General features: G+C 43.8%; 1 protein-coding gene across 1 annotated transcript in view; it reads left to right on the top strand.

The window, feature by feature from the left end:
* LOC117352357 (mucin-5B-like) overlaps positions 1 to 12,962 on the top strand; it is a 133,121-nt gene that overhangs the window by 19,918 nt on the left and 100,241 nt on the right. Inside the window, exons 9-16 of the mRNA XM_033928789.1 lie at positions 1,613 to 1,730; positions 4,816 to 4,954; positions 6,761 to 6,871; positions 8,604 to 8,673; positions 9,848 to 9,985; positions 10,072 to 10,236; positions 11,346 to 11,440; positions 12,241 to 12,367. Coding sequence (XP_033784680.1) covers positions 1,613 to 1,730; positions 4,816 to 4,954; positions 6,761 to 6,871; positions 8,604 to 8,673; positions 9,848 to 9,985; positions 10,072 to 10,236; positions 11,346 to 11,440; positions 12,241 to 12,367 — 963 coding nt within the window. The remainder of the gene's footprint in view (positions 1 to 1,612; positions 1,731 to 4,815; positions 4,955 to 6,760; positions 6,872 to 8,603; positions 8,674 to 9,847; positions 9,986 to 10,071; positions 10,237 to 11,345; positions 11,441 to 12,240; positions 12,368 to 12,962) is intronic.

Here is a 12,962-nt window from a genome sequence, read left to right as displayed (position 1 = left end):
AATGTTTCAAATTCATGTCATTGCTAGTGAAAAGAATTCAAAGCTTCTTTACTGCTCCATCCTTCCTTCATTGCCAAGTCTTGCAGCAGATGCCCTTATGATTCCATGGACCTGCGTATTTCTTTGTACCTATTCTCCACTTCTACTCATACCTAGACTGCTGCACAAGTTACAGCACAGCTGCCGCATAATGAGTCCCCAAGTGCACCAACTGACCATGACAGAGCTGGTTCTCCAACACTGATCACTAAACAAGAGGAGCCATCAAAGAGAAAGTCTTGCCATACTGTAACAGTCGTACAACAAAAAGAGGCAAGAGAGATGTCATAACCAAAAGCTGTAAATTTATTCTTTAAAAACATGAAGCCATAAGAACATAAGAACTGCCGCTACTGGGTCAGACCAGTGGTCCATCTTGCCAGCAGTCCGCTCACGCAGCGGCCCGCTGGTCAAAGACCAGTGTCCTAACTGAAACTAGCCCTACCTGAGTACGTTCCGGTTCAGCTGGAACTTGTCTAACTTTGTCTTGAATCCCTGGAGGATGTTTTCCCCTATGACAGACTCCGGAAGAGCGTTCCAGTTTTCTACTACTCTCTGGGTGAAGAAGAACTTCCTTACGTTTGTACAGAATCTATCTCCTTTCAACTTTAGAGAGTGCCCTCTCGTTCTCTACCTTGGAGAGGGTGAACAACCTGTCTTTATCTACTAAGTCTATTTCCTTCATTATCTTGAATGTTTCGATCATGTCACCTCTCAGTCTCCTCTGTTCAAGGGAGAAAAGGCCCAGTTTCTCTAATCTTTCACTATTCGGCAACTCCTCCAGCCCCTTAACCATCTTAGTTGCTCTTCTCTGGACCCTTTTGAGTAGTCCGTGTCCTTCTTCATGTACGGCGACCAGTGCTGGACACAGTATTCCAGGTGAGTCCCTAAAAGGAATCAAGTTTCGGTATAAGAATATGCCTTAACCGGTGGACACTGAGTGTTGCTCTAATGGATCTTCAAGATGAGAGAACTTGGTGAGCTCATGTGGTTTAAAGCGTCAGCAATTTGGATGATTTGGAAAAAACAAGAGGGCCAGCTTCTTCACTTACACCTTGCGTCTCTAGTTCTAATAGCTTGGAAACTGAGGAGTTTATAGCGTCTGCTCTTAGTGTACCTCCAGCTAATTCAAAATATATTGATAGCTGCTTGAAAGCCTTTCACTAGAAAATCATATGCTTTTCAAGTGGATAAGGTTTGCCGTATGGTACTCTACTAATGGCCGTGGTCATCACCTTACCATTTGTCCTGCTATGATGATTCTGTAATATTTATATCCTGCCCTGATGTTCAAAATGATTTAAGTGGCCTTGGAGAGGAAAGTTGAGAAGCTTGTGCCACTGTATGCTGGATATAATAAAACTCATCATTGCTTCAATTGTTTATGCCTAGTGTCTTGTTTGGATGTTGCTCCTGTGATTTCTCATGTGAGGCCATGTTATCCTTCTTTTCTTCCATATATTAGTTTTCTAACTAGCTGCAAGAAATCTTAGACTACTATTGGCACGTTGCTTTGACTTAAACATTGTTTGATGTTTGAGTGTTTGATTAATGGCATTTTTGTTTTCTTTAGGGGCCGTGCTTGATGATATCAACTTTTTGGGTTGCATTCTCCTTGAAGAGTGCTTCTGTACTTCCAACAACAACACATACAAACCAGGCACAACCATATCTCTTCCATGCAGCACATGGTAATCACTCTGAATATTTCATGATGTGATATTGTCACTTATTACTGCAGCTGGCTATCATCATGTTATTATGAAGCAACAATAGTGATGGTTTTTCGCTGCTGCAGAAAATGGCAGTGCAATGTTCTTGGGAGTTTATAGGATAAAATAGAATCCAGATGGCACAAATATTTTTGGCAGCTTCTACTGATAACTTTTTGCTCTGAAGCTGTTCCAAATTATTTGGAGCTAGTGAAATTTTTTAATTATAAACCACTAAGAGGGAGGGGTAGTTATCAAAGTGTGGTAAACGTTGGTCTTTTATCTTACCTTTAATTTACTGAGGGAGTCGCTAACCAGCAGTAGCTCAGGTTACTGACTCCCATGGTACATGAATAATGCAACCTGCGCTATTTCAACAGGGCCTCATAATCCCTGGGGCCCTGGCATGTCCCATTTCAGACCTGCCAGGTCATCTCTGGCACTTCTGCTGGGGAAGCTGAAACTTCTGCTGAGGGGCAAAGCAAAATTCTGCACATCTTTAATCTTCTCCTCCTTCCTTTCCCTCCGTTAATGTGATCTTGCATCTTTCCTTTGTGATACCCCTCTGTGACATGGAAACATGACAGCAGATAAAGGCCAAATGGCCCATCCAGTCTGCCCATCTGCAGCATCCACTATCTCTTGCTCCCCCCAAAGAGATCCCATGTGCCTGTCCCATGCTTTCTTGAATTCAGACACAGTCTTTGTCTCTACCACTTCTACAGGGAGACTATTCCATGCATTTACCACTCTTTCAGTAAAAAAATATTTCCTTAGTTTACTTCTGAGCCTATCACCTCTTAACTTCATCCCATGTCCTCTCACTCTAGAGTTTCCTTTCCTGCCGTCTTTCCTCCAAAGTATACATATAGAAATCTTTTCCACATATGTCTTTTGATGTAGACCACCAACCATTTTAATAGCCTTCTCTGGACTGGCACCATCCTGCTTATATCTTTTTGAAGGTGTGGCCTCCAGAATTGTACACAATATTCTAAATGAGGTCTCATCAGAGTCTTATACCGAGTCTCCTACTGGCCATTTCTCTCCCTATGTACCCAAGCATCCTTCTAGGCTTTCAGCGTCACCTTTTCAACCTGTTTGGCCATCTAAAGATCAACACGTACATTGGTGTACCAAGGGGGGTGGGGTCCACCCCGGGTACAGGCCATAAGAGAGTGCTCCGAGCGAGGACCGGCATCATGGTCTGACTCCGAGAACTTCTTCCGGCAGTGGCATCATTCAGAACACGCTGTTCTTGCTGGTGTTAAGCCTTTCTCTCTGCTGAGTCCTGCCTTAACGGAAACAGGAAGTAGGCAGGATCCAGCACAGAGGAAGGCCTGACACCAGCAAGAGCAGTGAGTTCTGAATGCTGCACCACTGACTGGGGGATGACAAAGAGAGAAAGAGGGAGGAAGGGGGAGAAATGCTGCACCCAATTGGGGAGAGGGAGGGACAAGGAAGACCAGGGAAGGGAGAGGAGGGCATGCATATGCCCAGATAAGCAGTAATCTGGTCATTTATGTAAACTGCTTTGAGTATGGTTGAGTAACTACAAAAAGGTAGTATACAAGTCTCAGTCCCTTTCCCATTAATGCACATTCTCGCCATCTAAATATTGGCACCTTCCTTATGGAATTACCCCTTTAGTGAATATCTATTTTCCCCTACAAATTTCTGCGTGGCTTTTCTCCCTATATTTGTATTCATGTATGGATAGCTGACATCTAGTGGCATTGCTGTAAGATTACCGCTAGAGCTCATGGCCTGATGGAGCTGTTAGGGGCAGGAGTGAGTGGGGATCGCTCCTGCCTGGGTTATCCCACTGTACCACTAGGGTTGTAAGGTAGTCTCTCAGAAAAGAATGTGATTTCTGAGGGGAGGTCTGATCTCGGCAAGAAATGGACCATGTTGGGGGGGGAAGGAAGGAGGGAGGGGGCTGTAGCCACATTTTCGACTGCTACCCAGGATCTATGTGAGTGCTGCTTAGTATTCAATCTCAAATACAAGGCGAACAACTCCACGGTAAATACAGAACAAAGAAAACGTGGGGAAGGGACTGTACACGTCAATCTAACATAGTAGATGACGGCAGATAAAGACCCGAATGGTCCATCCAGTCTACCCAACCTGATTCAATTTTAATTTTTTTTAATTTTTTCTTCTTAGCTATTTCTGGGCAAGAATCCAAAGCTCTACCCGGTACTGTGCTTGGGTTCCAACTGCCGAAATCTCTGTTAAAACCTACTCCAGCCCATCTACACCCTCCCAGCCATTGAAGCCCTCCCCAGCCCATCCTCCACCAACTGGCCATGCAAATCTGCCCAGTACTGGCCTTAGTAAAATATTTAATATTATTTTCTGATTCTAGATCCTCTGTGTTCATCCCACGCTTCTTTGAACTCAGTCACCATTTTACTCTCCACCACCTCTCTCGGGAGCGCATTCCAGGCATCCACCACCCTCTCCGTAAAGTAGAATTTCCTAACATTGCTCTTGAATCTACCATCCCTCAACCTCAAATTATGTCCCCTGGTTATACCATTTTCCTTTCTCTGAGATAAAGCAGAGTTATTCTGCAAAACATATAAAATGGCCAATCGCCAGACAGATTGGGCATTTTATATGTTTTGCATTATAATAGCTGATTGTGTTCAATAAACTCCGCTTTATCTCAGGTTGACGTGTACAGTTCCTTCCCCATGTTTTCTTTGTTGCTCAATATTCATTGCCAGCACCTGTGTAGTCTTCTTTGGTCACTTAGCTATGTGGGTTCTGCCACTGAATAATACCAGCATTCGCAGTTCTGCTAGTTCCTCCCTGACTCTGCCTGAATGCAAAATTACCGAAATTCAATGGCATTGCCCAGTTAAGTGCTGTTGAATGTAGGTAGCTAGCCCGTCTAGTATGATTAAAGTGAGCAGAAGCCTCTATTATCAGCCCCGACATTTTCAGAAAGAAAGCATGAGCAGTTAAGTTATTTGGAAACCTTTCTACTCCCATAATGCAAAAACGGGATGGATTGTTTGGAAGGCTCTTCAGTAATTCTTCCCCTCCTATTTAGTAATTGTAGCTATGGCCATTGGAAGTGCCAAGACATCCCATGCTCCGGGACCTGCTCCATAGAAGGGGGTTCTCGTATCACTTCTTACGATGGAACGTCTTACTCACTCTATGGAGAATGTACTTATGTCTTCTCAAAGGTAAGTCCAAGACTATTCTTTCACTTAGCAATAGGTGAACCAATTCATGTTAAATCTGAAGTGAACCTCATCGTATACTGTACATCGGTGAACTGAAACAGAGCTCCTACTGTATTGGGCAACTTTCAAACACAGATGTATTTGGTTACTTTTTACACTTTCTACATTTTTGAAAGGGGAAAATTTCCCTAGAAAACCGACTTTGAGAATATGTGTGAAATGTTTCGCACTGGAAACCCCAAAGTAAGTGCAAGTTCTGCCCCAACCTTGTCCCTGGGAATATCCATTCTGTCGTCCCCCCCCCTCCACATACAATAGGTATTACATGTATGCGCTTAAGTGTTGAGCACTTATCAAAAGCCTTGTTTACGCACCAAAAATCTTGTTTTGTGTGTGGAAATATTTTTGAAAACTTAATTTTTTATTAAGGACGGTATGATAGAAAAGAAAGGTGGCAGTAGTTTCCATATTAAAAAATATTGCCACAGCCAGTATTGCTGGCTGCAACAGTTTAAAAAAATATTTGAATATTGAGCGCCGCTATCCATATAGTAACAGACGCTGAATATGGAGTTAAGAGAATCACACTGGAACTGATCCAGATAACATAACATCGTGCTTCTTAACCGCGTAGCCATAAGTTCTACACGGTTTACAAAAGATTATAAACTAAAGACAATTTAAGAATGACGGAAAGACATTATATATATACAGTCTGTTCTCTGGATAACTTATCTGAATAACTTAGGACAGTCTACTATCTGACCTATATCCAGATCTGTCCTAAATTATAGAGCTAGTTATCCGTCTAGCATGCTGAATATTGTCTCTATCTGAAAAAGTTCTGGGAGTTCCCTGCTTCGACCCTGGGATTATCAACAAAGCATCAGGACAAGCCATAAGAATATTCAGAGGCACATCCAGACTTTGCTGCTGAACACACTGGTCAGCAGTGCTTATTCGAACAGCATTTCAAAAAGTCCCTGATTGTCCAGCACTTCTTGTTGTAAACTGCCTCAAACTATTATGGCTTTGGCGGTATATAAGAATAAAAGTATTATTATTATTAATAATGGTGCTTTCAATTTTTGGCACTGGTAGGTGCCATTTATAGACTCAAGGCCATAGTGTTGTATAAATATAAATAGTTTTGGACTTATTTTTTGGTTTGCATGATATACACAAGACAACATACATTACAATTGAATTTTCAATTGCTCTTATGTAGATTTTCTCCTGTCCTCTGGTATTAAGAAAGAGCAGGAAGAAAGTATCTGGATACTTTTCTATCTAGTGACATGAGAGTTTCTTTTAAAAAAATTGAAGTGCAAAGTACATGGGCTCAGAAGTATCCACATACAAGTACCTTATGAGTAGGTGAGTCAATGAATATGGCCCCCTTGTGGAACAGCATGCTTTTTTGGTTTCTCAGAACCAGCTCTGAGGGTGCTACGAGTGCTTGAGCACCCCCATTGTTGAGCAGACTCCTCCTTAAATGTGTCCACGGATGGAGAAATTTTCATTGGATTTAGCACCCCAATTCATAGGAAAAAGTTGGCTCCAATGGGTATCTTAGCTCCCCAGCAAAGCCTTCCATTAACATACCCTGCTATTGCTTAATCACCATGAATTATTATACATTCGTAATGGGATTTATGCATTGCATAGGGTGAAGTTCTGCTATTTGCTTAGAAGGGTCTCAAGTAGAATTGGTCTTCCATGTACCATTTTATAATCATTTTCATCAAATTTTGTGAATTGTAAGTAGTTCTTTTTCCTAACTCGCTTTGCCATCTTTTGTTTCAGTTTGTTGATGACAACAAATTCACAGTTCTGGCAGAAATCCGCAGATATGGCATGGAAGTTGTCGAAACCTGCTTGAAGAGCATTTCTATTAGAATAAATGGGAGTGATACTGTAAGTGTGTAAAGTAGAAGTACAGAGTGAATGTGTAATAATTAGAAACGCAAAAAGCATTTGGGAAATATTGGCATCATTTTCTGCAAATAATGCTGGCCCCTAACTGTGAATTGGGGTTCATTTGTAGAGGGTTTGAATGATAAAAGTAGAATTTTGAAAGTGATTTGATGGTTAATTGGAAGCCAGTGAGATTTAACTAGAAGGGGTGTTACATGGTCATATTTTTTGGCATTATGGATCAGTATGACGGCAGTATTCTGAATTATCTGAAGACGCTTTTTCTCTTTTCGTGTGATGCCTATTAGTTTCCAAATTTACAGCACCAGAAGTTGGAGACAAGCAAGTAATTCTTGAAACATAATAAAACAACCAAAATACACAGAAAAAACAAAATCATCTTTTTTCTCTCACAACATTAAGGCAATTGTGATCCATAAATTAGGGGGGAGAAAAAGACATTTCTCTCTCTTAATCAATATAAGGACATTGCAAGGACACCCCGAGACCCTTCCCCAGCCAGTCTTCAGCAAACGTGTACTGTTAAGTACTATTTGTTACCGCGATGTCAAACCACCCCATGCTGTCATTCCTATTAAGTACTGCCATGCTTTTTGACTGCTATCATATCATGATCTAAAATGTCAAGCTCTGCATTACTAGACTGTATTACGCATGTAAATTTGTAACCCATTCTGAGCTCTTCTGGGAGGACAGGAAATAAATCCAAATAATAAAATATAAACGTGCAATTTTGAGGAACGGCTCCTGGCTGGCTAAATAGCATATAGCTGGCTATCCCATGATATTCAAGGAGAGAAAGATTGCTATCTCCCACTGAATATGAAACTTAGCGAATTGGCCGGGGTTCGGCTATGTTGCGTGACATAGCCAGTCACTGCCAATAGTCAGCAGCTCGCTGGGTAAGTTTGCCAGCTAGTGCCACCTAAAAGGGTGGTCTATCTTTGGCGGCTGAGCCACTAAATATTGGCCTTGCTGGTTATGTCTCGGCTGGCCAAAATAGACCGGAAATTCAATGCCAGTCACTAGATATGGTGCCAGCATTGAATTTGCAGTATTGCCACGGACTATGGGAGATCACCAACAATTTCCTGCAGTCTGAATTTCGGAGAGGACGGGGGATTGTTTTAAATTTGACAATAATGATGTGCGCGGTTTGCAAACTGTAGACCCCCTATGCAAAGAGTGCACACACTTTCCTAAAATTGCATGTATGTGTGAATGAGTGTGCACACGCATGACAATCAGGAAAGAGTGCACACTCAGGGCCTGATTCTATATATGACGCCCGGTCTCAGGAGCCGCCTAAGCGGCTTTTGAGAATCGCACATGGGCGTCCTATATAGAATCATGTCTGACCTGATGGACTGACGCCTAACCCCACCTAACCACCCTGATTCTCTAACCGGCATCTATGTCACAGGTTAGAGAATCGCATTGCCGCTGAGCTGATCACGGCAAGAGAATCTCCCTGCAACGACACGGGAAGTGAAATAAAATTAAAGCAAAACTTTTGGGCTGCCAGCCCCTAGCACCAATTGGAGAAATTTTAAGCAGTGGTTTATCTGGTTATTTATGGCTGAATATCTGGACAGAGGTACCAGTTAAAACTAACCAGTTAACTTTGCTGCTCAGTGGCTCTTTTGATATCTACTCAATGTACGGTTTGTGGCCCTGGCTTGTTAACCATCTTATTTTCTTGTACTGCCAGATGGTTCACATCAAAGATGATGGCAGCGTGTTCATAAATGGCATTTATAGCCAGTGTCCTATTTCAATGGGTAAGTTTATTCTGATACCAGCTAGATTACTAGTTTATCTCTACTCTGTTGCTTTTCTTTCTTATTAAATTTTATAAAATCAATAATATAATTTTGCCAGTTTTTTCATGAAATTGTGCTGCTATGAGGAGTATTTTCAACAGAATGTCCACGTCACACCTGAGACATCACGCTCATAACGTCCAAAAAACACCTCCATCTCACAGCCATTTCTCAAGAAGAAAAATATTGAGGTTTCCTGTTTGAAAATATGTGACAACGTGCCTCTGTCCTGTGTCCCTAGTGCCCCCAATGCCTCCTTCCCATGTCCATAGTGCCCCCAGCTGTGTCCCTAGTGCTCCCAGTGTCTCTGTTCAGTATCCTTAGTGCCCCCAGTGCCTCCTTCCCATGTCCTTAGTGCCCCCAGTGCCTGTCCTGTGTTCCTAGTGCTCCCAATGCTTCCTTCCCATGTCCATAGTGCCCCCAGTGCCTGTCCAGTGTCCTTAGTGCCTCCAGTGCCTGTCCTGTGTCCCTAGTGCCCCCAGTGCCTCTGTCCTGTGTCCTTAGTGCCCCCAGTGTCTCTGTTCAGTGTCCTTAGTGCCCCCAGTGCCTCTTTCCCATGTCCATAGTGCCCCCAGTGCCTGTCCTGTGTCCCTAGTGCCCCCAGTGCCTCTGTCCTGGGTCCCTAGTGCCCCCAATGCCTCCTTCCCATGTCCATAGTGCCCCCAGTGCCTGTCCACTGTCCTTAGTGCCCCCAGTGCCTCCTTCCCATGTCCATAGTGTCCCAGTGCCTCCTTCCCATGACCCTAGTGCCCCCAATGCCTTTGTCCCGTGTCCTTAGTGCCTCATTCCCATGCCCATAGTTCACAGAAGAGGTTTCTCAGGCAAATTTGTCATACAAATAAGATGTCCACTGAGTTTTGCCTCTGAAAACCAGAGTACAAATAATAAGAATTTTGTTGGAAGAGCACTGTCATATGTCCATTCAGCAGAGTAGAAGAAACAAATCTGAGTTCAGGAGACTGCTGTGCCATAGAAAGGCTGTGCATGCTCAGAACTTTATAATACTTTGAACTTTGGGAGACTAGATGACGTCTTCCACTTGTACGCTTGATCCAATGCTGCTTGTTGAAAGAAAATGATGTTTATGGGGTTTTTTCATGCTAAATGTAATTTATTATTCCTTTGTTCATAGCTAATATTATAGTCGAACAGCCCACAAGTTTCTACATAATTGTATCAACAAATCACGACTTCATGATAGTAATCCAGCTTGTGCCCATCATGCAAGCCTACATAATTGCAGACCCATCTTTACAGAAGAAGACTCAAGGTAGGAAGCACTCAATTACCATCTTTTTCCTCTACAGTGAAACCTCTGTCAGAAAGAATTCATATGTTTCCTGTTTTTCCAACAAGGTCTCTGTGGAAACTTCAACGACGTCCAGGCAGATGACTTCAAAATCATCAGTGGTACCGTGGAAGGAACAGCGGCTGCTTTTGCTAACACCTGGAAGACCCAGGCTGATTGTCCCAATGCTAAAACCATATTTGAAGATCCTTGCACCCTCAGCGAAGAGAAGGGTAATTTAGGAATCAATTTATCAGGCTTATTGAAAATTGTCTTCATGCATATAAAGTTTATTTTTTGGAAACATAAGTTGAGTTTTGCCTGAATAAGCCATTTATATTTTTCCTGTATTTGGAAGGTAATGGTCAAATATATCATGTCTAGTAAAACACATCATGCTGTACAGTATAGATTGTGAAGAGTTTTATGCTGCCATCACTCCATAGTTGTCTTGTAGTGTTGTTGGGGTTTATTGGAGCTGGAATAGGTGCAACTCACAATGTGCTGCATGAATTTTGCAGACTACCTACACTTTGCTTTCCTTAAAAAAAAATGTTCCTTTTTACTAAATGTCAGTGGCATCGCGAGGGAGGTTGGTGCGAGAGGTCTGCACGGGAACAGGGATCGCGGGAATCCTGCGGTTCCTGCAGGGGTCCCGTGGGAATCCCCCCCTAACCCACGGGACTCCCACGGGGACCCCCCTCTGGCCAACGGGACTCCCACGGGGATGGAAGGCTTTGGAAGCAGGGTTCGTCCAAATAATATAATGGACACGTCAGCCTTAGTAAAAGAGGGGGTTTATAAGTTAATTACCTGAACAGAAAACAAGAAAAGGGTTCCACCAAAGAGATTCCACAAGGAAAACAGCAAAAGAAACTGTGGAATTGATGATCCGGTCAGAAGGAATTGCTGCTTTTTATGGGGATGGGCGGGAATGGAGGGAATTCCTTGCAGGGATGGGTGGGGATGGAGAGGATCCTAGCGGGGACAGGCGGGGTGGGTGGGACTTCTGTCCCCGCGCAACTCTCTAGTTGGCGTGTCAGGCGGTGGCGGCTGGCATCGCTATGCCACGCGCTCCCACTCTTCTCTGCCGCGGCGTGTGTCCCTCTGCCCCAGCTGCCTGGCCTTGGCTCCGTTCTGATATCACGTCTTGGTCCTGCAACCTGGAAGTGACGTCAGAAGGGAGCCGAGGCTGGCTTGAAGATGCTAATACAGTAGCTAACATGGGGTTTAATATTAATACCTATTAGTACATCTGCCCAGTAGGCCTTGGTGGCCTACTGGGAAATACAGGCAACTACTTAAGCAAACCCTAACGTGCTTTATTCCCTTCTTTTTCCAGAGAAATATGCACAGCGCTGGTGTTCTGTGCTGACTGACACCAAAGGACCTTTTGAAAAATGCCATAGTGTGGTGGATCCACATTCCTACTATACGGTAATGCTGAATTATCTGTCAATGCGTCTTTTAAAACTTTTTTTGTTTGTTTGTTTCCAGAATAATAGGTCCTTTGACGAAGGATGTCTTGGGGGCTGGTAGCAGGAGAAATTAGGCATTCCTCCTGCTGCAGGCATTCGGGGGTGGGGAGGTGGCTTTGGGGTTCTGGCAGGATGGACTGGGCATCCTTCCTGCCGGTAGTCTTCGTAAGGGAGGGGGGGGGGACGGGTCTCTGCCGTGGCCGCTAAACTGATCGCAACAGGGAGATTACCTTGCCGCGATCAGTTCAGCGGCTGCGTATATTTGAAATGTAGGCAACCATTTTGCTGGCCTAAATTTCAGGTGCCTATCGCGGGAGACACCTAGAGCCGCCTAAGTTCACCTAAGGCCCTATGTGCCTCCCTAGGCTTGTGAAGATGCCTACAATGTAGCAGCCTGCCTCGGATTGTTTAAAAAAAAAAACCAAAAAACGTGCATCCAGATTAGCTGATTAGACAGCAGTAGGATGCCACCTACAATCGGGATGCCATTTTTAGAATTTGCCCCCTGGAGTGTGTGCAAATCTGGGCACCATATATAGAAGGGGTTGATGCCTAACATTGGGTGCCAAGTTATAGAATGAAGGGTTAAACTTTTACATATTAAATCAAAGTTAACAGTATAGAGACTAGAAATGCAGAACAGACTCCAGGACGTTGTAAATGGATGCGGGATGCCAGGCCACATTCTAAACTGTGATGAAATGCTGTTTCTCAAGGGTAATGATAATTAATGACGATAACTGGGTTTTGATTTCACAGACTTGTTTACATCAAACCTGCAGTTGTGAGAAAAGTGAAGACTGCTTGTGTGCTGTTTTTTCTACCTATGTCCGTGCCTGCACCATAAGAAGAGTTTCGTTAAGTGGATGGAGAGCCAATGTCTGCAGTGAGTGACAACAACCAAGAGAAAGTTCCTGTCTCAGAGAAGAAACTGCTGAAAACCCACTGGCCCATTCAAGATGATTTATGCATTTAGCAGTGGCCGCCAGTGGCTTAGCAAGGAAGGTTTGGCGCTCGGGGCAGTAGCATCCGGCATTGCCATCACATGCACTCCCCCCCCACTTGGGTGTCCCCCGTCCCCACGTACCTCTTGAAATGTTAGCTGGCACAAGCAGCATCTTCCACCTGCTGCTCATGCTCCCTTCTGACCTCACTTCCTGGTCCATTAGCATTTAACCAGTTACTGCTGCTGAAATGAAAACTGCTTATTTGGGGGGCATTCTGGAGGAGGAGTCGACCCTTGGCAAGTTAAGTGCCGATACATTCAGAACCGGCCAGATTAACTTCATAAATAGGACCTCATAAAGGTCAGTCCCTTCTTTATGCAGTAACCTGTAGCTGGTTAAGTGCTGAATATTGCTCTTAACCAGTGCCACAAACCCAGAAATTCTGTGCTGAAGCCTGGACGTGGCCTGCCTTTGAATTTATGAACATAACGCCAATGCTGAGCGCCGCTAGGTGAATTTCGGACCCAATGTATA

The sequence above is a fragment of the Geotrypetes seraphini genome, chromosome 19 (assembly GCF_902459505.1).
Source record: "Geotrypetes seraphini chromosome 19, aGeoSer1.1, whole genome shotgun sequence".
Taxonomy (NCBI): domain Eukaryota; kingdom Metazoa; phylum Chordata; class Amphibia; order Gymnophiona; family Dermophiidae; genus Geotrypetes; species Geotrypetes seraphini.
Note: the sequence above shows the minus strand (reverse complement) of the source record. Positions and strands in the feature narration are given on the sequence as shown.